The sequence below is a fragment of the Babylonia areolata genome, chromosome 7, assembly GCF_041734735.1.
Source record: "Babylonia areolata isolate BAREFJ2019XMU chromosome 7, ASM4173473v1, whole genome shotgun sequence".
Classification (NCBI taxonomy): domain Eukaryota; kingdom Metazoa; phylum Mollusca; class Gastropoda; order Neogastropoda; family Buccinidae; genus Babylonia; species Babylonia areolata.
The window spans coordinates 16,352,062-16,378,282 of NC_134882.1; the positions used below are offsets into that span (position 1 = coordinate 16,352,062).

General features: G+C 41.0%; 2 protein-coding genes across 4 annotated transcripts in view; one reads left to right on the forward strand and one right to left on the reverse strand.

The window, feature by feature from the left end:
• Positions 1–8,914, forward strand: part of LOC143284170 (glutamate receptor ionotropic, kainate 2-like) — a 42,754-nt gene extending 33,840 nt beyond the window's left edge. For both annotated transcript variants that reach the window (XM_076590832.1, XM_076590833.1), the window contains 4 exons: positions 346–441; positions 1,079–1,287; positions 2,413–2,587; positions 5,429–8,914. In XM_076590832.1, coding sequence (XP_076446947.1) covers positions 346–441; positions 1,079–1,287; positions 2,413–2,587; positions 5,429–5,503 — 555 coding nt within the window. In that variant the 3' untranslated portion in view covers positions 5,504–8,914. The remainder of the gene's footprint in view (positions 1–345; positions 442–1,078; positions 1,288–2,412; positions 2,588–5,428) is intronic.
• A 382-nt stretch (positions 8,915–9,296) lies between these two features.
• Positions 9,297–26,221, reverse strand: part of LOC143283748 (glutamate receptor ionotropic, kainate 3-like) — a 50,831-nt gene continuing 33,906 nt past the window's right edge. The window contains exons 13-16 of one of the 2 annotated variants that reach the window (XM_076590055.1): positions 24,630–24,725; positions 23,865–24,073; positions 17,551–17,726; positions 9,297–16,038 (exon numbers count right to left, since the gene is read on the reverse strand). In XM_076590055.1, the coding sequence (XP_076446170.1) occupies positions 17,567–17,726; positions 23,865–24,073; positions 24,630–24,725 (465 nt within the window). In that variant the 3' untranslated portion in view covers positions 9,297–16,038; positions 17,551–17,566. Of the gene's footprint in view, positions 16,039–17,540; positions 17,727–23,864; positions 24,074–24,629; positions 24,726–26,221 lie in introns of both variants that reach the window. The other variant, XM_076590056.1, reaches the window with a different exon arrangement.

Sequence of the window (26,221 nt, forward strand, 5' to 3'; positions counted from 1 at the left end):
ATTGATTTATGTACTCTACATTGATTTCTTCCCCTCTCGAATGACGTCAAGAAGGCCAGTCAAAGAGGGGAGCGGGAGAAATGTAGAGTGTGAACATTATGATATTACAATGTTATTAACCAATCTACAACATTTTCCGTCTTCGAAACGAAATAGTTCAGGGGAAGAAATGTGGATATTGCCTCCGTCATGCATCTGCTCCCCTCCTACTTTCCTTAACAGTTGTGGTGCAGCGAATATGGATAAGTCCGCACGCTTTGACACCTCGAAACTGAAACTATAAACTGCAAGCATTCGCTGAGAAAGAGGCTCCCCAAATTTCCAGCGTTCTTTCAATTTGTGCAGAACACCAAGGATGACAAATATGCCAAGATGTGGGCCCAAATGTCAGTGACTGATCATGATTCCATGTTGGAGAACACCTCGGTCGCTTTCACCAAGGTCAGTGTTGCGTGCATTGCTGATGGATGCATTCATGTTTATGCACAATGTAAGATTTTAATGTTCTTGTTGATCTTGTTGTTGTTCTTGTTGCTATTGTTATTATCATTATTATCTTAAAAGCTTGCCGACTGTCCTAAAAACCTCTTGGCCGAGAGAGTGGGGATGTAACTTGGGCATGACACTCCACTATAATCAAATTCTAGCCCAGATAGCCAGGACAGTAGTTACCTCCTCTGCTGTTCTGATGGTCATTGTCGAACACGAATGACTATCATACAATTATTATTATTATTATTATTATTGAAATTCTCATAAACAACTTGTATGTATGAAGTTGCAACAGTTAAAACAAAAACATTAATTAGGTGGTTTTTTTTTTTTACTGAGATGAAAGGTGAATTGAAACTAGGGAATAGGGTATTCAGTAAAATTGATAAAAGATAGGAAGGTTCAATTTGTCGTGTGTTTTTTCAGTTGTCCGCAGTTCAGAAATAGCTTTACTCGAAGCAGAAACTATTACTTTATACGGCACAGACTCTCCACGTAATGGCCTGTAAGACTCTCACATGAAGCAATACACAAACAAGAGAGCATAGTTATAACAGTGATGACTGAGATGACTCCCTTACACCAGGTGAAGGAGGAGGACTACGCATTCTTTTGGGACTCAACAGTGAACAAGTACCATGCCATGAAGGACTGTGACTTGATGGAGATCGGACCCCGCTTCTCCCCCAAAGGCTTCGGCATTGGGGTGCCGCCAGGGGCCACGTACCGCGAGGAGCTCACCATGGCCATCCTCAGACTGAGCGATCAGGGACGACTGCAAGAGCTGAAAACCAAGTGGGTGCTTTGTTGTTGTGGTTGGGTCATGGTTGTGGTCATGGTTGGGTTGGGTTGGCTTTGGCTTTCGGTTCTGGTAGTGGTTGAGACTAGGCTGTGGTTGGGTTGGGTTGGGTTGCTTTCGGTTGTTGTTGTGTCATGATTGTGGTTGAGACTGGGCTGTGGTTGGGTTGGGTTGGGTTGCTTTTGGTTGTTGTTGTGTCATGATTGTGGTTGAGACTGGGCTGTGGTTGGGTTGGGTTGGGTTGCTTTTGGTTGTTGTTGTGTCATGATTGTGGTTGAGACTGGGCTGTGGTTGGGTTGGGTTGTGGTCTGGTTGGGTTGGGTTGGCTTTCGGTTGTGGTTGTGTTATTGTGTTATGATTGTGGCTGGGCTGGGTTGGGCTGGGCTATGGTTGGGTTGGTTTGTGGTTGGGTTGTGTCCATGGCCATCCTCTGACTGAGCGATCTGGGACAACTGCGAGAGCTGGAAACAGGTGGAGAGAGAGAGAGAGAGAGAGAGAGAGAGAGAGAGAGAGAGAGATCCCTTGAGAATTGTACAGGCATGAGTACGCCCCTATATGTTTCCAGGCCTCAGCTTCCCCTACCCATGATGGGATAATTGACACATCTCCCCCCCCCCCCTTATCCCCCCCCTCTTTCTCTCTCCCCAATCTCTCACCCACTCTCTCTCACCCCCCTCTCTCTCTCTCCCTCATTCTCTCTCCCCCCAACTCTCCCCCTCTCTTCCTCCCTCTCTCCCCCCGCCCCCCTCTCTCCCATCTTTCTCACCTCTCTCACTCTCTCTCCCCCCTCTCTCTCCCTCTCTCTCTCACCCTCTCTCCTATCTCTCTCTGCCCCCCTCTCCCTCTCTCTTTCCCCCCCTCTCTCTCTCCCCATCTCTCTCCTCTCTCCCCCACTATTTTTCTCCCCCCCCCTCTCTCTCACCCCCCTCTCTCTCTCACCATCTCTGCTCTCTCTCCCCTCTCTCTCTCACCCTCCCTCTCTCTCTCTCTCTCCCTCCCTCTCTCTCCCTCTCTCTCCTTTCCCTCTCCCCCCTCTCTCTCTTTCTGTCTCTCCTCTCCCTCGCTCCTCTCTCTCTGTCTCACCTCTCTCTCTCTCTCCCTCTCTGTGTGTCCATGTACAGATACTGGGGTGCCCGGACCTGCCCGGACCTGTCCAAGCCCTCAACAGACGAGACGAGCGAACTGGGGATAGAGAACGTGGCCGGCGTCTTCTTCATCCTCGGCGGCGGCATCATCATCGCCACTGTCGTCTGTTTGGTGGAATATGTGGCACGTAAGCTGTGCGCTTCACAGCAGGTGAGTGTGTGTGGGTGGGGAGGGGGTGATGGAAGGAGATGGTGGTGATGGTGTGAGTGTGTGTGTGTGTGCGCGCGCGCGTTGATCACGGGGGTAGGAGGAATGGGGATTGTAAAGTAAATAAAGTGTGCTGCGGCACAGAAGAGGGCAGTCTTTTTGTTTTTATTTTGTTTAGTAGAGTGTTCTCCTTTGCATACTGGGAGGGGAAGTGTCTCCTTTGAATACTGGGAGGGTGTCACGGACGACCAAGAGGTTGCAGAGTTTTGTCAGATGGGGGTTTGAATCCATATTGTCCCCATTTCGGCAGGCGAAGTTGGCTGGTGCTGTGTACCGCTGGGATTTTTTTTTTTTTTTTTTTTTTTTTAAGGCGGGTGTGTTACCGGTTGTTTGTGCACAGGCTTTTTATCATGCATGCTTCTCTTTGTAGCCGGTCGTAGGGCCAGAGGCGTGCCATGGTTGTGTAACACTGTTTCGTGACACAATTTATGTGTGACGTTTTTCTTGACGTTTTGGTGAATGACATATTTGTATAATGACGGAGAGCGGCGTTTGGCTGCTGCAGTTGTTTGTTTTTTTATTCTGTTTCCCTCTGTAGACGACCAACTGTCCGCCAGATGGGAATATCAGCATTCGGTGTATCATCATTTCTGTGTTGGACACTTTTAGTTGTTGTTTGTTCACACAACTCGCTGTGCTGGTTGCATTTTTTTTGTTTGTCGTCTGATCAAAGTTTTCCTTGACGCTGTTCTAACCAAGAGGCTCCGTCCAGTGTTCGTCTTCATGTCGTTGGATCTTCCAACCTTCCAAGACCTATATTGTTTCTTGTAATGATATTTATAGATCTATCTTGAACTATTTCTTACTTATCATTTGCTTTGGGTTGTGCGTCTTTTGATGTCCTCCTAGCTGGTTGCTGCTGTGTATCTGGAAAATAAGCTTATATAGTTATATGGTGGTTCCAGACCACCCACCTCATGGTACCAACGATGGGTCAGCCAACGTTTCTACTGATACTTGGTTCGGAGGATCACTACTTCAGCCCACCAGCGTCTTCAAGAGTTTCCCCTTTTCATGTTTGACAGTGAGATTTCCATGTTCAAAAGGGAAAGGCAATTCAGTGCTTCAGTATATATTTTTTTCTCCTCCTGAGGACTTCTGGTCAGATTTTCGCTCTCGACATTTGTGCTTCAGTAACCCATATTTCTTAATTTATCTTTTGTGTGTGTGGGGGTGTGTGTGTGATGATAATCAAAACTTGCTCAACTTCATATCTACATATTCACACTCACATATTCGCACACATACATGATACTTACTTGTGGAGAGTGGGAAAGAAAGTGTTGGACTGGAATAATACTTACCTGTGTTTAATATTGGTTACCCGTGGCTAATATGTGCAGGAGTGGGGTTGACATGATGTGTCCCAGAAGTAAACTTGGTGTGTTTCATTAATAATTGACCGTGTGGCCACACCCATCAGTGTCCTTTTTAACTGGATGCTTTGCTGAAGCAAATAAGAGTTACTTCTGTTGTTCCTTCTTTTTTTTTCTTTCTTTTTTTAAATTTTATTTTTATTTCTTTATTTTTTTTCATATTCATACAATTACATAATTACGTACATTAAATGCGTTGTCAAAAAAAAAAATCTATTTCTGTGTGGGCTTGTTGGTGTTGTGGTGTCTGTAGGGGGGCATTGGGGGGGGGGGGGGGGGGGGTGCACGTCCTCATTGGCACGCGTTTGACAGAGGGGAAGTGTCTTTTTTGCATACTGGGAGGGGGAGTGTCTCCTTTGATTACTGGGAGAAGAAGTGTCTCCTTTGCATACTGGGAAGGGGAGTGTCCCCTTTGATTACTGGGAGAAGTGTCTCCTTTGCATACTCGGAGGGGATGTGTCTCCTTTGCATACTGGGAGGGGAAGTGTGCATACTAGGAGGGGAGTGTCTCCTTTGCATACTAGGAGGGTGAGTGTCTCTTTTGCATACTGGTAGGGGGAGTGTCTCCTTTGATTACTTGAGGGAGAGTGTCTGTGTCTCTTTTGCATACTGGGAAGGGGAGTGTCTCCTTTGATTACTGGGAAGGGGAGTGTCTCCTTTGCATAGTAGGAGGGGGAGTGTCTCCTTTGATTACTGGGAGGGAAGTGTCTCCTTTGCAGACTGGGAGGGGGAGTGTCTCCTTTGATTTCTTGAGGGAGAGAGTGTGTGTCTCTTTTGCATACTGGGAGGGGGAGTGTCTCCTTTGATTACTGGGAAGGGAAGTGTCTCCTTTGATTACTGGGAGGGGGAGTGTCTCCTTTGCAGACTGGGAGGGAGAGTGTCTCCTTTGATTACTTGAGGGAGAGTGTCTGTGTCTCTTTTGCATACTGGGAGGGGGAGTGTCTCCTTTGATTACTGGGAAGGGAAGTGTCTCCTTTGATTACTGGGAGGGGGAGTGTCTCCTTTGCAGACTGGGAGGGAGAGTGTCTCCTTTGATTACTTGAGGGAGAGTGTCTGTGTCTCTTTTGCATACTGGGAGGGGGAGTGTCTCCTTTGATTACTGGGAAGGGAAGTGTCTCCTTTGATTACTGGGAGGGGGAGTGTCTCCTTTGCAGACTGGGAGGGGAAGTGTCTCCTTTGATTAGGGGGAGTGTCTCCTTTGCAGACTGGGAGGGGGAGTGTCTGTGTCTCTTTTGCATGGTGTCGATCTTTAGAGGGTGAGGTTGTCGCAGTGATGGGCCCGCATGAACTACAGGTTACCCTGTGTAACTCTTTGTAGCTGTAGTTTTATGTCTGCAATGTTTATGCAAAAATAAACAAACCGTGTCCACGGGTGCGTTAACTTCTACCTGTCTGTTCCTGTGACAAGGACTCCCAAACCACACCAAAACAGCCAGACCCACATGGGACGTCAAACCCACACCACCTGACGTCATCATGCTGAAGTCCTCATCTTCTGCTGCTGCTTCTTCGCGGTCGTCATCATCACCCCTGAAGAACGTGAAACCAACGTCTGTGTGTGTGTTGATTTTTTTTTAAATGACCTTGAACAAAACCTTATTGATGAAGGCTTTTCTCCGCATGGACTTGATTCAAGTTTGTCAGGACTATCTAGATATGTTCGGTTAGTTGTTCTTTTATACACAGATGATCCCATTGCATCAGCAAGTTCCAGGTCTGCTTTGCAAATAGAACTCACTATCTTGCCAAAAATATTGCCAAAAATGAACCCAAGGAAAATCAAAAACTTATTTCCACAGAAAAGAATCCTCGAGATCTCTTTACTTTAGATAGTCAAAGATTAGGAGGTATTAATTCTTTTGAATAGTTAGGCATTGAGTTCAACAGAACAGGTACATTCTCTTATGAGCGAGGATTGAAAACAATGTACTCTCCGTTAGATACAACTAGAAACAGAAATTGTCTCTTGGAATTTGTTTGGAACTTTTTAAAACCATGGTACTACCTATTTTGTGGCATGGGTATGAAATTTGGGGATACGAAAAGCTAGATGTTTTGGAAAGATTGGGATTAAAAATTTATAAAACATATATTCTGATTGAAAAGAAATGCTATGACTCATAGGAGTTATGTGGAAAGAGGTATTTATCCTGTCTCAGTGCCTGTTAAGACATGACTGGTCAGGTTTGGACTGACATATCATCTACAACACAAAAATATTCTGTGAACTTCACGGTATTTGGTTTGTGCTATATTTACAATGAAGAAAGTTTTACATCGCCATGCAATTGTATGAGAAACATTTTAAAAGGAACTGGATTTGATTCTGTCAGGGATTCACAATCATTTTTTTAACAAAAATAGGTCATGTTTAATGTCGTACAGGAACTGCAAAATAATTATATTCGATTGTTGCGAAACAGCTTGGAAATTGGTAATAAATGTCTTTAAAAAAATAAAAACTTTAAAGCTAAATTTGGAAGAGAAAAGTATATTTTCAATATACACGACTGTTCTGTCTCATCATTTATGAACATAGCTCAGGTGTTGAAGTCGTAAATTATCTCTCGAGACTGGAAGACATGAAAATATTCCGCGTGAATTGCCTACCTGTTGGAGACGAATTTCATTTTTATTATGGAATATTTTAAATTCTTCATAAAGGTCTTCATAATGAATTCATTCCAGACAAGTTTTTGAATCCAAAATCAGTTTAAAAGTTTTGCAGTTTGTTGAAAGCAGGGAGGAGAGTCCATTGAAAATCATCAAAATGATAAAGATTACAAGATGATATGATTGCTGTTTATCTGTTGTTTTTTTTATCACCAGTTTCGTTGTTTGAATTACTGTCTGTTGGCATTTCATTTGTTGGTGTACAATACCACTGTTGTTACTTAATAGGCTCCACACCCCAACAGGGGTCAAAGGATTATTAGGTATTTTTGATTTTCGATCCTTGATGTGAATCGTCTCCATTCCCCTAAAGTGCATGGTTTCCCCAAAACCCAGCCCAGCCCCCCGCCACCCCTCACCCCCACACACACTCATGTTTTCTTTGACACCCCCCCCCCCCCCCTCCCCCAACCCTCTTCCCAAAGTTCTCATCAAGTAATCCCAATTACAGTGTGTACTTATTTGTGTACTTGTTCATGTCACTTGTGTTGTTTTCCTCTTGTTTTTTTTTCTTCTTTTTTTTTTTTTTTTTGCCAGGAGTCGGTCTGTTTTGTCTACTCCCATTTGTTTTGTTATGGTATTCCAGTGGGCGCGACGCATTCCACCATGTTTGTTTGTTTTGTTGTTGTTAAAGCGTTGTTTTCTTCTTCTAATAAAATGTGGTCTGCTCTCTTTATCGAGAAAGCTCCGTCGCCACACTGCTGGTCCACTTGTACCGGTGTGACAGCCGCAAAATACCCGCCTGTAGGATTTTACCCAAGGGTCATTCTGCTAGGAGGGAGGTGCCAGTATGGTTAAGACGCGCATCTGTTGATACACAGTGTCTCTGAGGGTCTGCGTTCGATTCCTGTTCTCGCCCTTTCTCCCACGTTTGACTGGAATAAAAAAAAAAAATCAAACTGAGCGTCTAGTCATTGGGACGAGACGATAAACCGAGGTCCCCTGTGCAGCACGCACTTTTGCGCACTGAACAAGACTCCACGGCAACAAATGGGTCGTCCTCTGTCAAAATTCTAAAGAAGAGATCCATTCTCATAGGTACACAAATATATAGGTATGCACACAAGGCCTGACTAAGGACGTCGGGTCATGATACTCTTTATGCATCAGCCAAGCAGATGTAGTGTATCATAATATATGGATTTGTCCGTAGGCAGTGATGCCTCCTTGAGAAACTGAAACTGAAATATTCTGCCAGGCTTGCCTCGAATGATTCCCCGAGATCATTAATTTGTCGCTTGTCAACATCGCCCCCCCCCCCCACACACACCTCCTCAACTAGTTGGAAAATTACCCCAGTTTTCTCGGATGTAACCTAGCTATTGAAAAAGAAGGGGGGTTTGTCTCCATTACAACAAACGAAAGCACATTTAGTGAGTTCTATTTCTGTATACATGTTCAGCTTTGTTACAAAGTATGTATATCTGTTTCTGAGCTTAAGGGAAGTTTTCTTTGTATTCATGATTGTTCTGATGATTGACTGTATTCCATTTGAAGTTCTCAGAATTATTTGGATGGATTGTAATGCTTATGAAATTGAGATGGTGTTCTATTTGGATATATTTAGCTGAATTGTACTGATTTTGAAACATACATGGCATGATATATGAGCAGTATTGTTGCTTGCATTATGTTGTTTCATTTTTTCATGGGAAGGTCAGCCTCACCTTAAACAAAAGTTGCATTCAGGCTGGCTGTTTTAGACTTGATATATTTTTTTTTCTTTCAACACATATTTTTTCATTTCACAAAAAAACCCCAAAAAAACACACATGGGGAGGTGGTATTGTGTATTGTGTAACACCAATCATGTTACACAATGCACGTTTTCACAGTTAGAATTGCAGCATGGTTTGATTTTTAATCCCATCAACCCACATGGGTGCTATTTTTATTATCTTTTTATTCTGCGTCTGAAGATCGAGTGCTATTCTCCTGAAGGAGAAGAAGAAGGAAAAAGAAGAAGGAAGAGGTGGAGGAGGAGGAAAGAAGAAGGAGAGAGGATGAAGTAGGAAAAGAAGATGGAGAAGGAGAAGGTGAAAGGGAAATAGCTGGAAAAGATGGTGAGAAAGGAGAAGAGGAAGAAGAAGTATACATTTTTGTTGTATTATGTTGGTACTTGAATTGATTTTTTGTTTGTGTTCATTGGTGTTTGTGCAGAAAACCAGACCAGATCTTATTTATGTAAACTTTGGCAATAATATCACTGGGGTGAACATTTTTTCTGTTTTGGGTGAAGTGGAGCAGGTGTGGTTGTGTGAACGGAGGCATGTGAACTTTTTTCTTTCATAGGTTAAGTGGAAAGGTGTGGTTGTGTGAACAGAGGCATGTGAACTTTTTTCTTTCATAGGTTAAGTGGAAAGGTGTGGTTGTGAGGTTAAGTGGAAAGGTGTGGTTGTGAGGTTAAGTGGAAAGGTGTGGTTGTGTGAACAGAGGCATGTGAACTTTTTTCTTTCATAGGTTAAGTGGAAAGGTGTGGTGGTGTGAACGGAGGCATGTGAACTTTTTTCTTTCATAGGTTAAGTGGAAAGGTGTGGTTGTGTGAACGGAGGCATGCCAGTGCGGATGATCTGTGAGAAAGAGTGAAGCATGTTGTGCGCATGTGGCACAAGACAACATTACAATTCAACACAATAAAAAGCAATGCAAAACAAAACAATAATAGTAATAAGTTTATTAATATAGCGTCAAATCAAATGGTTTTGCTTGAAGCGCTTTACAATTACAATTGTTAAAAAAAGTTACAATTAAAAAAACATAGTAGGTACATACCATCCACCAAAACATGTAGGTAGTCCTTTTAAGGATCCTAGGAAATACGACGAATTATGACGAGACATTGCATTAAAAGTACATACTGAACTCGGTGAGGGGGGAGGGGCCGGGGACGAAATGCAATTTAAGTGCTGTGAGCAGTGTTTATGTCGAAAAGCTCTATAAAAATACTCCCCACACACATACACACACCACGATCACATGCAAACACACACACACACACACAGATGTATCACTGTGCGAGTAGTTTGCTTACTGTCAGATCGTTGCTTTGCATGCAGCATAATTATATTCTTTGACCTGCCCATGCAGTTTTACCTGATTTTTACTCACTGGGTGCTAATTTACCAGCCGCGAAGACAGAAGAACAGAAGACAGTTGTTTTATTTTCAAATTTACCGTTTGTGGTACTTACTTCAGATTATTCTACAAAGAGCGGGGCCCAAGACCCAAAGAGAGCGTGATCTTACACACACGTGACACACACACATCTCTCTCTCTCTCTCTATATATATATATACATGTGTGTGCCGGTGTGTATGTGCGCGCACGCGTGTGTGTGTGTTTCAGCTGCGACCATTGTGATCGTAAAACACGTAAAACAAAATCATTTATTAGGATAAATAAACTTATCATTGTATTGTATTGTATTGTAACGTGCCACATACGCACAACATGCTTCTCTTTCTCACAAATCAACCGCACTGGCGCGGCGCCTCCGCTCACACAGCCACATGTCATCTTCTCCACTTCACCCATAAAAGAAAACAATTCACTCCAGTTATTTTGGGTTTTTTGTTGAAAGCTTCACATAAATAAAGATCTGGTTTGGTTTCCTGCAAAACTGAAAACATCCACAAACCCCCACACACAAAATCCATTTGTGTACCAATAACATACAACAAAATGCATACTTCTTCTTCCTCGTCTCTTCCCCCTCTTCTCTTTTCAACCTCTCCTCCTTCCTCACTTTCCCTTTCCTTCTTTTTCTCTTTCTCCTTCTTCATCCCCTTTCGATTCCCCCCCCCCCTCCCCCCACCTCTTCTCTTTTCAACCTCTTCTCCTTCCTCACTTTCCCTTTCCTTCTTTTTCTCTTTCTCCTTCTTCATCCCCTTTCGTCTCCATTTTCGTCTTCTTTCTTTTCTTCTCCCTCTTCTTCTTCTTTATGCTCTACTCCATCTCTTTCTCATCATCTTCCTTGAAACTCTACCCTGCAGCTGCCAACACTACAGAAACGTAGAAGTGATCTACGCCTAACCTTTCTGTACAAGGTGGTTGAGGGGTTAGTACCGGCCATACCGCCTACTGGTTTCCTGACTCCACACAAAGAAGGACGTCGCATCAAACCTCGCGATTTTAAAGAATACGACGCAACAAATGCCATCTCCAATCGCATCAGGAACAATTCAAGATCCTTTGTAGTAGGCAGATCTCAGACTGAGCAGTTCAGAAACTCCTTCTTTATTGGCACTGTTCGTGACTGGAACCACCTGGACGAGGCAACGGTGACAGCAACATCTGTCAAGAGCTTCAAAGCACGGCTCTCAGGACACCAGTAATGCTAGGCTGCGCACTCCCCACCCCCCCACCGTTGCGTTTGTGTCATAAGTGGCTATAGCAACGTATTCTACAGATACAGAACTCATTCTACTCCAGGTAGGAGTTAACTCGTACTATGATTACTTCCCCTGTGGACCAGGTTCGGGTATTCTCGTACGTTTCGTTTATTCTTGCTTGGTACGGTTCGCATTCTAAACTTAGCCATTTATGGATTCCAGAAGCATGCAAACGAAGCTTTGCTTGACCAATTAAATCGACAGTTCTCCATCGATGTTCTTTCCCTTGCACTTTGTTTCCCTTTTCTTCTCCTTCAGGAGAATGACAGTCTTCAGATGCAGAATACCGACAGAACAAAAAACGCACCCAAGTGGCGCACCCAAGTGGGTTGTTCAGGGTTAAAAGTCAGACGAACAAAATCCCATCAAACTGCCACGAGAATTAATTGCAAACTCACATGGAATTTTCACTTGGCGACTCGGTGTCTTTTTTTAATCCCCTCTTCTCAGTTTCTTCCTCCTCTTCTCCTTTCTTACTTTCCCTTTCCTTCCTTTTCTCTTTCCTCTTCTTACCCATCTTCTTTTTCTTGTTATTCCTCCTCATCTTCTTTTTTTCTCTCTCCTTATTTCCACCTTTTCCCTCTCCTCCTCCTTTCCCTTCTTCTTTTGAGTCCATTTTCTTCTCCTGCTTCAGGAGAATGACGCTCTCTTCAGATGCAGAATAGCGAGGGAACAAAAATAGCACCAAAGTGGTTTGTTCTGGGTTAAAAATCAGATGAACAAAATCCAATCATAACAGCCACGAGAATAGATCATGAACTCAAATTCTCGCTTGGCGACTCAATGTCTTTTTTTTTTTTAATATTTTTTTTTTTTACACCAGTCAACAATCTGGTCACACTTCTATGAAAAGCAGCTCTCCATTTTCTACAGCTAAAACGATTGCGTTCAGCTTGAAGCAAATTTTAGTTAACACCCATAACTGGTTCTCGTGATTTCAGGTATTTACACCATTCCAAGACTGTGCTGCAATTTTAAATGTGAAAAAATGCATTGTGTAACACAATTGGTGTTCCATGATACATGACACCCCCTCCCCAGGGAGATTTCTTTTCGTGAAATAAAAAAAAACTATATCGAATGAAAAAATAATGTATGAAATCTAAAAGAGCCAGCCTGAATGTAACTTTTGTTGAAGGTCAGGCCGGTATTAACAAATGAAACAACGTAATGCAAGCAATAATATTGCTCATATATCATACCATGTATACATCCAATTCAATACAATTAAGCAAAATATTTGACAACTCCAAATAGAAATCCATGTAAACTTCGTAAGCAATACAATCCATCAAAATTTTTCTTAACTCCAAATGGAACACAATCAGTTATCAGAACAATCATAAATACTAGGAAAAAAATTCAATTAAGCCCTGAAACAGATAAACATACTTTGTAACAAAACTGTGCATTTTACACAATGCTCAGTTATGGACTTATTTCAACACACTCGCACTAAAGAAACGGAGCATTCATAAAATACCCTGATAATAAAGTATCTAACAATAATCCACAAACTATGAAAAAATCCTTGAACACAGGCAAGCTTTAGAAATAAACAAAATACCACCAGGCTGCATCTTATTTGGATCAGGCAGCCATATCAAACAACACTTGCTCCAACATTATTGCAAGTGGGTAGTGGAAAAATAGTACAATTTCTTCTATTGGTGCACTTGATAAACAAAATGTAGTTTGATCAAATGGGGGAAATTATACATAGACAAACAGGAAAACTTAGTTGGTGTTGCAGCGTTTGTCTACTCTTGAGTGAATTAAAAAAAACCAAAAAAACAAGAGAGGCAAGGCCTTCAAGACTCATTTGTGATAAATTAAGTCCCCTAGCATTAATTACAGAGTACTTTCCCTTTTTTACTATCTGCACCAAAACGTTTGCAAAATAAATAAAAATTCCATGCTTAGCAAAAGAAGTTCCTGTTTGAATAAAAAATGATAATAATGACTGCTCTTGTTGTTGTGTCAGAATAAGAGGTCAAGTTTAGAGAATACAAAAAATATAAATATAACAGTAAATGCAGTTTGGATATAATTAGGCTTCTTTTTTTATTTTCTTGTGCCCATCCCAGAGGTGCAATATTGTTTTAAACAAGATGACTAGAAAGCACTGAATTTTTCCTATTTTTATGCCAAATTTGGTGTCAACTGACAAAGTATTTGCAGAGAAAATGTCAATGTTAAAGTTTACCACGGACACACAGACACACACACACACAGACAACCGAACACCGGTTAAAACATAGACTCACTTTGTTTACACAAGTGAGTCAAAAAACCCAGATAATTTCTGGACCGCTAATCGGCAAATATGTTGCTTGTGCCTGGGAGCCTCTACGATGCAAGGGTATTCATGAGTGGCCAACGCCCATCATAGAAGATGATGGTTGAAAAGGCCCGACAAGGTTGATAACAATTCTTTCGAATGGGACCAAAATGTGTGGCATTTTATTTAGATGGGGCCTTGGAAATATGACCATTGGTCGTTGCATTTTGACATGCTTCACATAATTGACAATACTTTGCCACTGACAACTTGATTCTTGGCCACCCAAAAAGTGTGGACCCGTTGTTCTTTTTACACCAAAGTGTCCTGCAAAGGTGGAGTCATGGGCAGTGTGTAATACAATATCCCTAATTCTGCAGGAACCACAGTGTGTTCAACTTTTTGCTCTCCTTTCAGCGATGGTGGCTTTTATAGAAACTGTGCACCCAGCAACCCAGGGTGAATCAAATGGTGCCGTGAAAATGTGCACCAAAAACCAAGGCACACCCAAATGGGTCTACTTGATCTTGGAGAAAGGCGTATCATTGACAGGTGGCCCAACTCCCCTTTCCTCTGTTGGTGCACCCTCCGCACCACCCACACCCCGTACATAGTCTTGACATCCGATTACAACACTTCACCTTCCACGTCTGTCAGCCTAGTGTTATTTTGAAGATCCACTCCTAGGACAGGACGACTACATCTGATCACCTATCCGCCCTGTATGGACATAAGTGCACACACTATGGTCCTTGGTTTGGAAATCTCTACCACAGAACATCAGACAACGCTTATTAAAACAATATTTTAAACTATAGATCATTCTCTCCCAAAGCCGTTTTTATGTGTGTGTGTCGATGTGTTTGTGTGAGGGTTGGGTTGCTGGGGTGAGATAAGAGGTGTGTGCGAGTCGAAAGTGTTGTTACAATTTTTTTTTTTTAAATTGCGAGTTCGTATCTCCATATTTTATGTGGGTGATGTGACAGAGCTGAGTGAATCGTAATTTTAATGAGTTTTGTATCTTAACATTTTACTATGGGAGTGGGTTGAGAGAGCTGTGTGAGTTGTGAGTGATGTTACACTGTTTTTAACTGGTTAGTGAGTTAATTCCCGTTCCTTATTCATGATAGATGTATTGTTAAAAGCGCTTTAAGCTGCAGTATAAGCACAATACAAATGTGCATTACCATTATTATTATTATCCTCATTAAATGGAAATGACAAGACATGTGCAATCAGTGCTGCACTGAATTCCTTTACAGGGTGTTGTTTCTGGGGCGGAAGGAGGTAATGGTGAGGGGGGAGATGTGAAAGGTCTGTGGTAAGGGTGTTCTGCTATGGTATGGATATAGCGAGGCCATGTATGTATGTATGTATGTATGTATGTACGTATGTATGCATGTATGTATGTACATACGTATGTACGTATATGTAATCCATATACACTCATTTACAGAAAGTTAAGATAAAAATGTATAAATCGGCTGGACAGTAATACTGTGGCATTTACTTGAGAGAGAATGTGTTGTTGTTGATGCTTTTTGTCTTCTTCTTCTACTTCTTCTATCTCTACCTGGAGATAAAAAAAAAAAAAAACCTTCCCAAAAGACGACAGTACCACAGATGCTTCCCTAAAAAAAAAAGAAAAAAGAAAAAAAAGAAAGAAAAAAAACAAGAGAGGCAAGGCCTTCAAGACTCACTTGTGATACACTTACAAAAAAAAACAAACAAAAAAAATCTAATGGTTAAAACGTTTTCTGTATTTGTTATTATAAAGCTTTGGGTTAAAAAAAAAGAAAAAAAAAAAAGAAAAAAGGAAAAAAAGTCCTGACGGCAGATTCGAAACCCGCGTGTTAGGGTGAGAAGAAACTGTCTTACCCAATACACTATCGTGGCTCCTTAAATGACATTAAAAAATTTAACGTTTAAACATGCTTTTTTAAAGGGCGATAGATCAATAACAAAGAGCAATTTATACCCGTTTTTTGTGAAAAAACCCTGGCAAATAGATTTCACTTAAATCTTATTTTCCTGGCAGCGAAAGGGTTAAGATGAGAAAGATCAGTTTAAAGCAAATTAACCCCCCTAGCATTAATTACAGATTAATTTCCCTTTTTTACTATCTGCAGCAAAGACATGCACCAGAAATATAACTTCCATGCTTAACAAAAGAAGTTCCTGTTTGAACAAAAAATGATAAAAATGACTGCTCTTGTTGTTGTGTCAGAATATCAAATCAAAGTGCCAATTAAGGTTAGAGAATAAAAAAAGAAATATATATATAACAGTAAATTCAGTCTGCATATAATTTGGCTTCTTTTTAAAAATTTTTTGTGCCCATCCCAGAGGTGCAATATTGTTTTAAACATGATGACAGGAAAGAACTGAATTTTTCCTATTTTTATGCCAAATTTGGTGTCAACTGACAAAGTATTTGCAGAGAAAATGGCAATGTTAAAGTTTACCACATACACACACACACACAGACAACCAAACACCGGGTTAAAACATAGACTCACTTTGTTTACAAGTGAGTCAAAAACCCAACTAATCCATGTGATGCCAAATGTCTGGTGGTATGGTCTTTATTGGAGGCCACCTCAGGTCTGGGGTTTGCCGGGGCATGATCCATTCCAGACTTCAGGAGAGCTTCAGAGGAGCATCAGCCACCAGCTGAAACACATGACGTTTGCAAAGGGTTCCATCCAAGGTGGTGTTTGAATCGAACTAAAGGGGGTGGGGGTATTGATATGGAAGGAGGATATGACCTTAGTGCAACCAAATATTTCCTCCAGACTACTTTCGAAAATGTACTTCCGTTGATGTCCCTCAAGTGGGTTCTATCTATCTATCTTTCTAAGAAAGAAACAAAATGATTATAACACTTACATGCATTCATACAACAGTTACTCCCCTCCTCCCCCTGACTAACTTTCATCATTGTGCTCATCGTCAAAAAATGAATTTGTTGAAACATTGTACTGGTTTGAACTAGACAGTATTAACAACCAAATCAGATCCGCATTCCACTAATATTCCAACAGCTCAATGGAATATGTTTCATATCTGTCGAACTTTTAAACCACTCCCGTTTTATCCTTGACTACGCTACTGCTCAGGTACTTAACAAAAGTAGCTAACTACTACAGACCGATATATGAAAATAATAATTATGAAAATAGGAATGTAACTGAATTTCAAAGATGGCCACTGCACACACAAGAAACAATATTTACACACAAACACACACACACACTTAGGATAGGACATTGAAACTAAACGATTAGGTGTTCAGAATTTTTTTTCCTAAGATGTGTATATGGAATGAGACGCATTTTGCTTCCATATTTATGTGTGCAATCTGAGAATGTATTCGAAAATGTTGGTATTTGCATTTGCCATACTCTGCTTGGTCTTTTTCAGGTGCAACAAAGTTACTAAATATTTCTTGATAATTTGAGTTATTGTTTCATTGTTTGTCATGTCATAGCGTGTACTGTCTTAACAAGAAGGATTTGACAGAAAGAGCATTGAAAACATGTTTGCTATATTTGATAATTGATGTACAATGTGTGTGCATAGTAATTTGGACTGTCAAGCTGTAGGAATGCTTATCTTGAAATAGCTATAAGTTCAGTGTTCTGCTCAAGTTTGATAATGTTCACTCCACTACAATCGTTTCCTTGGAACTGTACAAATTTCGGGGTGTATTTTTGAGACCACTAGTTGAGTTTGATGAGAATCTGACATGGAGAAAGTTCACGTAAGTACTATTTTTTTGAGGATTCTGAGCATCTGTTTTGGGACCAGATTATTTGGCCTGTACAGTAGTGAGCCTAATGACATTCTAAGGTGCCCAGCAAGGAATGATTTGATATACTGAATACCACAGCCAGAAACAATTTGATTTTTATATGCAAAACTATGTGGAACCTGAAAGAGCAAGAGATGATGTGTGATTGTGTCTCCCTGAAGTGATGTACTGATGTGATTTTTCCCTGAAGAGGAAATGTGGAAGTACTTACTTATTTTTTCTTTGACTTGTGTGAAAATAATAAGAAATTATCTATCTAACGCTGCTGTTTATCCCCAGGTTGGTCAAATTGCGAGCGTTGCATGCGAGCCTGCACATCGTGTAAGCTTGAGCTGAGTGACTGTGGTGATGTGACACTCACACACTCACACCTGCGTGACGCCGCTCTCAGCAGCCGATGACCAAACTCCCAAGAAAGACGACAGCGGCGAGGATGATGCCACCGACGACAATGAAGAAGACGCCAGCCATGTTTTCCAATGTCAACTCGTTTGAATCCTCCATCAATGACTTGGACAGATCCGGGCAGTTCCGATTTCCCCAGTATCTGTACAAAGATACAGAGAGAGAGAGAGAGAGAGAGAGAGAGAGAGAGAGAGACTGACTGAGACTGAGATGATTTATTCACTTAAGGACATAGCCCCATGTGAATGAAGGGCGATAATACAATATGCAGATGTCACCATAACCATCAGTAAACATTCACCATTTTCACAATTAGTTAAAGAAATTATGATAATACCATTTATCTTAACTTAAAAGCTCTGTGTAAATACAATGCAAGATTGCGTACGACACCATTATCAGATGATGCCATCAATAAACATGATTTAAATAAACAAACATGGACATTCATAGTATTTCTTTGGAAAAAAATCTTACGCGAAAACGATGTAACACAGGACACATCAAAACAAAATGCACTTAATCCCTCCATAGCAACATCGTCATCCTCCTCCTCCTTCATTATCATCAATATAAACAAAACAGTCTCAAAGTCTGTGGCCATTCATGCTCTAATCTAATGGTGACCTCAGTTTCGAAACCCCTCCACTTCCGTGCTTGGGGTGAGTCCTGTCAATGTCTTCAGTGTTGGCAGATTCATGGGGGGCTGTTGTTTGAGGGACGAGGTGGCGGTCTCCATTCTGGGAGAGACGCTCACTCAGTCTGGCTCCGCGACTAAGCCATTATTGTCGTTAGTAGGGGGCTTAGTAGGAGGTGTCCTAAGTATGATAAATCAGAACAGGAACCACTGAACACCACTGAAGTGACTCAGCAGCAGTGCAGGGTCTCCTCTGGTGTGTGGCCTCCTGGCGACCTAACAATGATGATTCCCTGCAGACTGCTGACGCTGGAACTGTGGCAGATGAACCCGGGTGTGGCTCTGTGTATGGGGGAATCTAAATGAGTGGCGTGGGAGTAATGCCACTGAAAAAAACAGTGCAGATGATGGGGTAGCAAAAAAAAACCCCAAAAAACCAACTTCATTTGACTGCTTGCACAAAGGACACAGCTTCTTTGTGTGATCAACAATCTTATGACAGTATCTGTGCATATAAATTTCAGAAATGCCAAATCTAAATCTTGTTAATAAAACTCGTAGATGTCTTTCCATGTTAAACAAAAGGTAATTTAACTAAATGTGTAGAAGTATGAGATCTGTAGAGACAGACTCTATCACTTGACTGAATATGATTTTCCCAGTTTTGCCATCTACAGTCTATCAAATGCTGGCGAAAAAGTTTCAGAAACATATTCTCATTACCTACTCCTTGATATTCCCATATATATCCAAAGCCCAGTTCACAGAAACAAGTTCGTACATTTGACGCCCAGTTCCGTTTACATCTAGAATCAAAATTATACAACATATTATAGGGTTTACGTGGCAGTCTATCTTCATTCACTTTTAGTAATTTAAACCACTATCGAACACATCTAACTGCAGAATCTATATAGATTGGATATCTGTTTATCTCACCCTGTATTAAACCGTTAGGTGCCATCATTTCAACTCCAAAATTTTTTTCAGTCCAAATAAATGAATGGACTCACACTCTACAACCATCTACCTGAAGATCTAGTCATCAGCCCCATCCACATGTAATATGCAACTTCTGTTCAAATGTGTGTGTGTGTGTGTGTGTGTGTGTGTGTGTGTGTGTGTGTGAGAGAGAGAGAGCAAGAAAGAGAGTTTGTGTGTGTGTGCATGTGTGTGTGCAGTGCATGCATGTGTGTGTGTAGTGTATGCAAAAGTTTTTATACTGATATGCACATATGTATCCTAATTTCTACTGCATCTGTGTTATGTATGATTTTTGATTTATGTTCATATCTTGTTGTGTACTATCCCCCCCCAATATTCCTTGTGACCCCGGTACACTTGGTAATAAAGACATATTCTATTCTGTTCTATTCTATTCTAGCATTTTTATCTAGACTCCGTAATTCTGAAACATACTGTCTGATGGGCTGTATCTGGGTATTGAAAATCTTAATGAAATATCCAAAGAATTACTGTTCAATAAAAAGAGTTGCTTATAATATGTAACAGCACACTCTTTGCTCAGCGTGAAAGATCCCTGAATGCAGCTACAAATCTCAAACGAGTAGAAAAATGAATTCCAAGATATTTGTAAGCATTGACAACAGGCATATCAATACCACCATACACCCACCTTTCCTTTGCTGCCAAATAACCACCTTTCCTAAAAACAATAATATTTCTTTTATCTAGATTAACATTTAATTGCAATTTAGTAACTGAATTTTTGTAAGTTATTCAACTGTGTCTGTGGACCAATAGCTGTCTCCAAGAGCAAAACAATATCATCAGCAAGTAATAATATAAACAGTTCTATAATATCAGTTGTGAATCTCACACCATGTCTTCCTCACTTCTAAAGCTAATTCATTTATGAATAATGAGAACAAAATAGGACTATAAACATCTCCTTGCTTTACTCCTCTAGTGCAATTGATATACTCAGTAAATTTGTTACCACACCCAATTCTTGTTCTGACAACATTACACATACTCTTTATACATTTAAAAAGCTTTCCTGTTATGCCATGTTTTGCCAGAATTGGCCATAATAAATTTCTACTGATAGAATCAAAAGCTTTTTCAAAAAAAAGCTTACGATTAAGAGAAAACTGTTTCTGAACAAATGCCAAAAGATCAATGTGATCAATTGATGAATATCCTCATTTAAAACCAGCTTGATGTTCACCTGTTATATTGTTATTTTCTACATACTCCTGAATCCTATAATTAATAATTGCACTGAATACTTTACTGCTGATATCATGCAATGAAATGCCTCTATAGTTATTAGTGTTATTTATGTCACCTTTCTTGTAGAGTGGTAAAGTAACTGACTCACACCAATTATCAAGAAAAATACCCTTATCGAATAAAGCATTAAAGAAAGTTGTCAAAAAAAAGTATAAACTGATCACATAGTGATTTTAAAAATTCTCCAATTATCCCATCAGGACCTGCAGCTTTTTGATTCTTTAGTTTTTAAGTGTAATTAAAATTTTTTCTTTAGATATTGGACAATTCATAAACTTGCTTTCCACTGCAGGTGAGCTACGATCACTGATATCATGATCAAAATCTTTATCTACCAAGGCTTTAAAATGTTTAACCAACAATCTACTGATATGTCATTCATAGGCTGCCTCTTTTTGGACGAAATTTTTTCATACATTCCCAAAATTCTTTTTGAGCTTTAACGGATGATATCAAATTGTCTAGTAAGCTTTTGTTACACTGTTTTCTCTTATTCTCACATAGATTTTTATATTCATTTCTAGCTTTTACATACACAGTGTTATCATCCTTATCTGAAGTTCTACAAAATCTTCTAAGTAACCTGTTAACTTTTCTCCTATGACATTTACATTCCTCATCGAACCATCCCTCTTGCTGTTTATTATGACCCACACTAAAAGTTTTCTTCATACAAGTTGCACATTCTCAAATACATTCACTGAACAATTTCAAAGCTTCATTTATATTCACATCAATGAGATCCAAAGCCATTTTCAGTTTATTATTAATTTCTTTCTCTGTCAATTTACTATGGAATTCCTACCTATACTGTTCGTTCCACACAAAATTTTCTATCACCTGTATGGTATCACAATCATTACTTTTAACTAGGTTAATATCTGAAAAAGAAATACGACGCTCAAGAGGAAAATGATCAGATCCAGTTTGATCAGCAACACATAATTCACATACATCATAAACAAGTTCATAAAAGTCATTTGACAAAAGAAAATGATCATTGACACTGCTTCTATTTTCGCCTGTATATGTATAGTGACCTTCCTGGTCATCGTTACACATTCCATTTAATAATGTAAAACCTAAGGCAGTGCACATGTTTAACATTGATTTACCGTATAAATTTATATAAATCTATGTGTGTATCCTGATAATTACGATTACAATTCATTGAGCAACTTCCATGATAAAAACCAATTCTGTCATTCGATGATTGTGAAGGAGAGATATTAGAAGTTCTGCTGTTAAGATCGCCACACAAAATTATATAAACAACACAAAGTTCTAACAGCAGATTAGTCAGACACTCTTCAAGTACAGATATACCATGATCATAATCAACATAAGCATAGAAAGGAGAACCTTCTGGTGGTACATAGTACACACAAAGAAAACATCTTTCGAAAATCCAAACAACTGTTCATCAATAATAAATGCACACATGTTTTCTTATTTCATTTGTAGTTTTCTTATGAAGGGGCAAAACTCATTCCTAACCAAACACACAATACCACCCGATTTCCTCCCTTGCCTGGTAAATTTAATAGCAGGTTTATAATACATTGAAAAACCAGGAAATAAATCAGTTTTACAATTTTCTTCAAACGTTTCAACAATGCAAAAGACAACATATATGTAGAAAAATCATTAAACATAAACTTAGAACGCAAACCATTAACGCTCCAAGAAAGAAAGGAAAAAGATCTTGAACTATTTACAGCCTAAGGGTTTGAGGGTCCAGGAGACGAAAAAAGAGTTATCATTTACAGAATGTTTCATGTTTTGATTTCCTTCTGAACTGGAATGCACTCTGTCATTCCCCCCATTCCCCCCCACCACCCCCACTTCCCCACTGGGCTATCATCCAAAGCACGAGAAACTTCAGGTGAGTTCACGTTTTCTAAATGCGCCTTTCCACTGAGCATAAACTTTTGTTACCTGAATTCCCATGTGTTTCATTTGAAATTCCCGGGGAATCGTGTGAATGAATCAAGGAAAATTTCTGTGTCAATATTTCTTTTGTAACCGTATCAGAATTATCCGTCTCCTAATCATAAGAATCAGGAGGCCGGCCTTCTTCCTATTTTGTTTCTTTCATACGGTCTTGTGAGTCAAGGAAATATTTTTTTCCATCAATGTAAAGATGGTCATCGACCATACGGACTTGTTTTCCACCACTCCTAGCCTTCTTTAAGTGTGGACTTAACTTTGTCTTATCTCTTGAACCGTTTGTGTAAAGTCTTCCCCAGTAAACACATTTGTGCCCTTCAACTTCTAATTAGCTTTAAGAATTTTGACTTTCTGCTTATAGAACAAGCAGCAAGCGATTACTGGGGAGTCTGCCTTCACATTCAATTGGTGTACTCGTTCGAAATTCAAAACTATCTGAAAGCTCCAGTGTGTCAGTGATCAAGTCCTGAACCCATTCTTCACATGTTCACTTGTTTCTCTTTTATCCATTCCGTAAATAATTAGATTGTTCCTTCTAGACCTGCTTTCCAGATCATCGCATTTATTCTCTACATTCTTTATCTTAGTGGTTAAGTCATTGTTCTTTTGTTGGAGAACACCGTTCTTCTGGCGTAAATCCCACACCTCATCCTTGAGTCCACAAACAAGTTCTTGCAAAGCACCATGCTCCTGGTGCAGCTGATGCACTTGGTCTTTCACGTCATCTAGCTTGCTGTTCATGGAAGCGTTCATCTCCTTCACATCCTGGATACATGACATGATGTCAGCAAGGGACGGTTCCCTGGAGGAGCGAGACGGGTGAGAGGAGGAGATCCAGGTCTGCCGCATGTCGGAGGATCCTGAGGCGCCTTGGTTAGGGTTGGGGCCGGGGTTTGCTTCAATGTCTCCACATCGTAGTAACATTCACCAGTTCTGCGACGTTGATATAAACTGTCTCGCCAAAACATAAACACAAGGACCAGACCAAGCAAGACACCGGTCGTACGGGAGCGAGCTGACAGCATGGCCACCCAATTTTTTTTCTTCAGCACTACCCTCTTCAACATAAGGTTGATGAAAACTGGGTGAAAGGCACCACAAACCGAGCGGAACTACAGCTGGGCCCACGGCATAGTCTCAAACGAAGTAGGTGGTAAGTTTTCACTACTGTACACAATCTGTAGTCACAGTAACTACTGAAAAACTGAAGACTGTGTGACACACACGTTCAGTTCTCATACACGTGCAAAACGCCCCCACAAGAGAGAAAGAGAGATATAGGGGAAGCTGAGACCTTGAGACCAATAGGAATGCACATGACTTTACAATTACCAAGGGATCAAACAAGCAAGCACACATTACGAAGTCAGTTTTCCTAAGCAAGAGACAAGGTTCTTTTCTTTCCCTATCAGTTTACAAAAATTCTGAACCACCCACTTGGTTTCCAAATCTTGGAGTCGTGCCTGGTCGCTCAGTTCGAGGATGGCCATGGTGAGGTTCTCGCGGTACATGGCCCCAGGCGGCACCCCAATGCCGAAGCCTTTGGGGGAGAAGTGGGGTCCGATCTCCATCAGGTCACAGTCCTTCATGGCTTGGTACTTAATCACTGTTGAGTCCCAGATGAATGCGTAGTCCTCCTCCTTCACCTGGTGAAAGGGGGTCATTGCAGTCATCATTTTTACAACTATGCTCTGTTGTATATGTATTACTTCATGTGAGACTCTTACATCCTGTTACATGGGGAGACTGCGCCATATTAGTTTCTGTTTCCAGTTGAGCTATTTCTCTCTTCGAACAACTGGAAAAAGACAAACTGGATCTTCCTATCATTTATTAGTTTTACTGAACAAACTGTACATTTGTTTCCATGCACACTTTACCTCAGTTGAAAACAACAACAACGACAGCAACAACAACAAACATAAACATCTGTTGCAACTTCATGAGTGTTCCTGAGCTGCACCACTCAAAACCTCCAATTTTACACCAGCAAGGTTTTACGAGAATGATGATAATGATAACAATAACAGTACATTCATAAATCATTTCCAAACCTCCCAGATCACTTTACAATAACATGCCAGTCACACATCAAAGCAAACAAAAACAGACACCCACACACACCCGCACACATCCCTCCACCCCACCCCACCCCCAAAACACAACAGGAATACATCCATCAGCAATGCATGTCACACTGACCTTGGCAACAGCGACCGAGGTGTTGTCCACCATGGAGTCTGCTTCTATCTCTGACATGTAGTTCCACATCTTGCCAAAGTAGTGATTGTTCGTGTTCTGCACATATGAATAGAATGCTGAAACATTAGGAGTCTGTTTCTTAGCTCTTGCCGGACACACATTTATAGTTTCAGCATCAGTGTTAAGGAGGAATGGAAGTGTGCAAAGTGATCCATATTCGCTACACCATATTTGATATTGAAAGAAAAAAAAGGGGAGGGGAGCAGATGCCTGACCTACGCATACACCTAAAGCTCTTGTCGGGCCTTGAGAGCCTATCCTGCATAAATAGAGTGCTGGAAGGTTGGGATTCTGTTTTCTTAATAACTTTTGCCAAATGCACAAACTTACAGACACTTTCAGACAAACACACACACATGCGTGCGCACATAGATACACACGTACCACCCCCGCCCTCCAACCCCCCACACACATTTACACATACAATCACATTCACCATCTCCCCCCACACCAATACACTGTTGTTTCTCCATTTAAATGGAAGACAAGCATGAGCTTCACACTGGGTGGGTCGCTAAGTGGCTGAAAAGTCCTGTGCAGGTTCTTGAAGCGTGTATAGCTGGTGTAAGGTGCAGGTGGATAAAGTGCCTTCTCCTTGTGTGGCTGGCGTTTCAGGATGGCAATGCCGATCCTCTGCTCCTCATAAATAGCGACACCAGACTGCACCCGGCTGCACCATTCTGAGCGATTGGAAGTTAGAGTTTCTCATGTATTTGGGTCAATGGTGCAGTGCTTGAGGGAGGTCTTTAGGGAGACATTGTAGTGCTTCTGATGGCCCCCGTTGGAGCGCTTTCCTGCAAACAGCTCTCTGTAAAACAATCTCTTGGGGAGTGCTTGTCAGTCATGTGGACATAATGTCCAGTCCACCAGAACTGGGACCTCACCAGCAGAGCATGAATGCTTTCTATCCAAGACTTGTGCAGGATCTCTGTCAGGGATGTGATCCTGCCAGCTGACATGAAGTTTCTTCATGGAACGCAGATGAAATGAGGTGTTTTGCGTGCTGAAAGTCTACTGTCCAGGTCTCTGAGGCATACAGCCCTGAGGGCAGAACAGCTGCTCAGTAGACCTTTATCCTATCTTTGAGGCAAAGTCCTCGATGGGTCCACACATATGTTTGTCTGCCAAAAGCTGCACTGGTGTGGGCGATGCAGATGGTGACTTCCTGCTCTATCGTGGACAACTTCTTCTTCTTCTGCGTTCACTCGTATGCACACGAGTGGGCTTTTACGTGTATGACCGTTTTTACCCCACCATGTAGGCAGCCATACTCCGTTTTCGGGGGTGTGCATGCTGGGTATGTTCTTGTTTCCATAACCCACCGAACGCTGACATGGATTACAGGATCTTTAACGTGCGTATTTGATCTTCTGCTTGCATATACACAAGAAGGGGGTTCAGGCACTAGCAGGTCTGCACATATGTTGACCTGGGAGATCGTAAAAATCTCCACCCTTTACCCACCAGGTGCCGCGCCGTCACCGTGATTCGAACCCGGGACCCTCAGATTAACAGTCCAATGCTTTAACCAC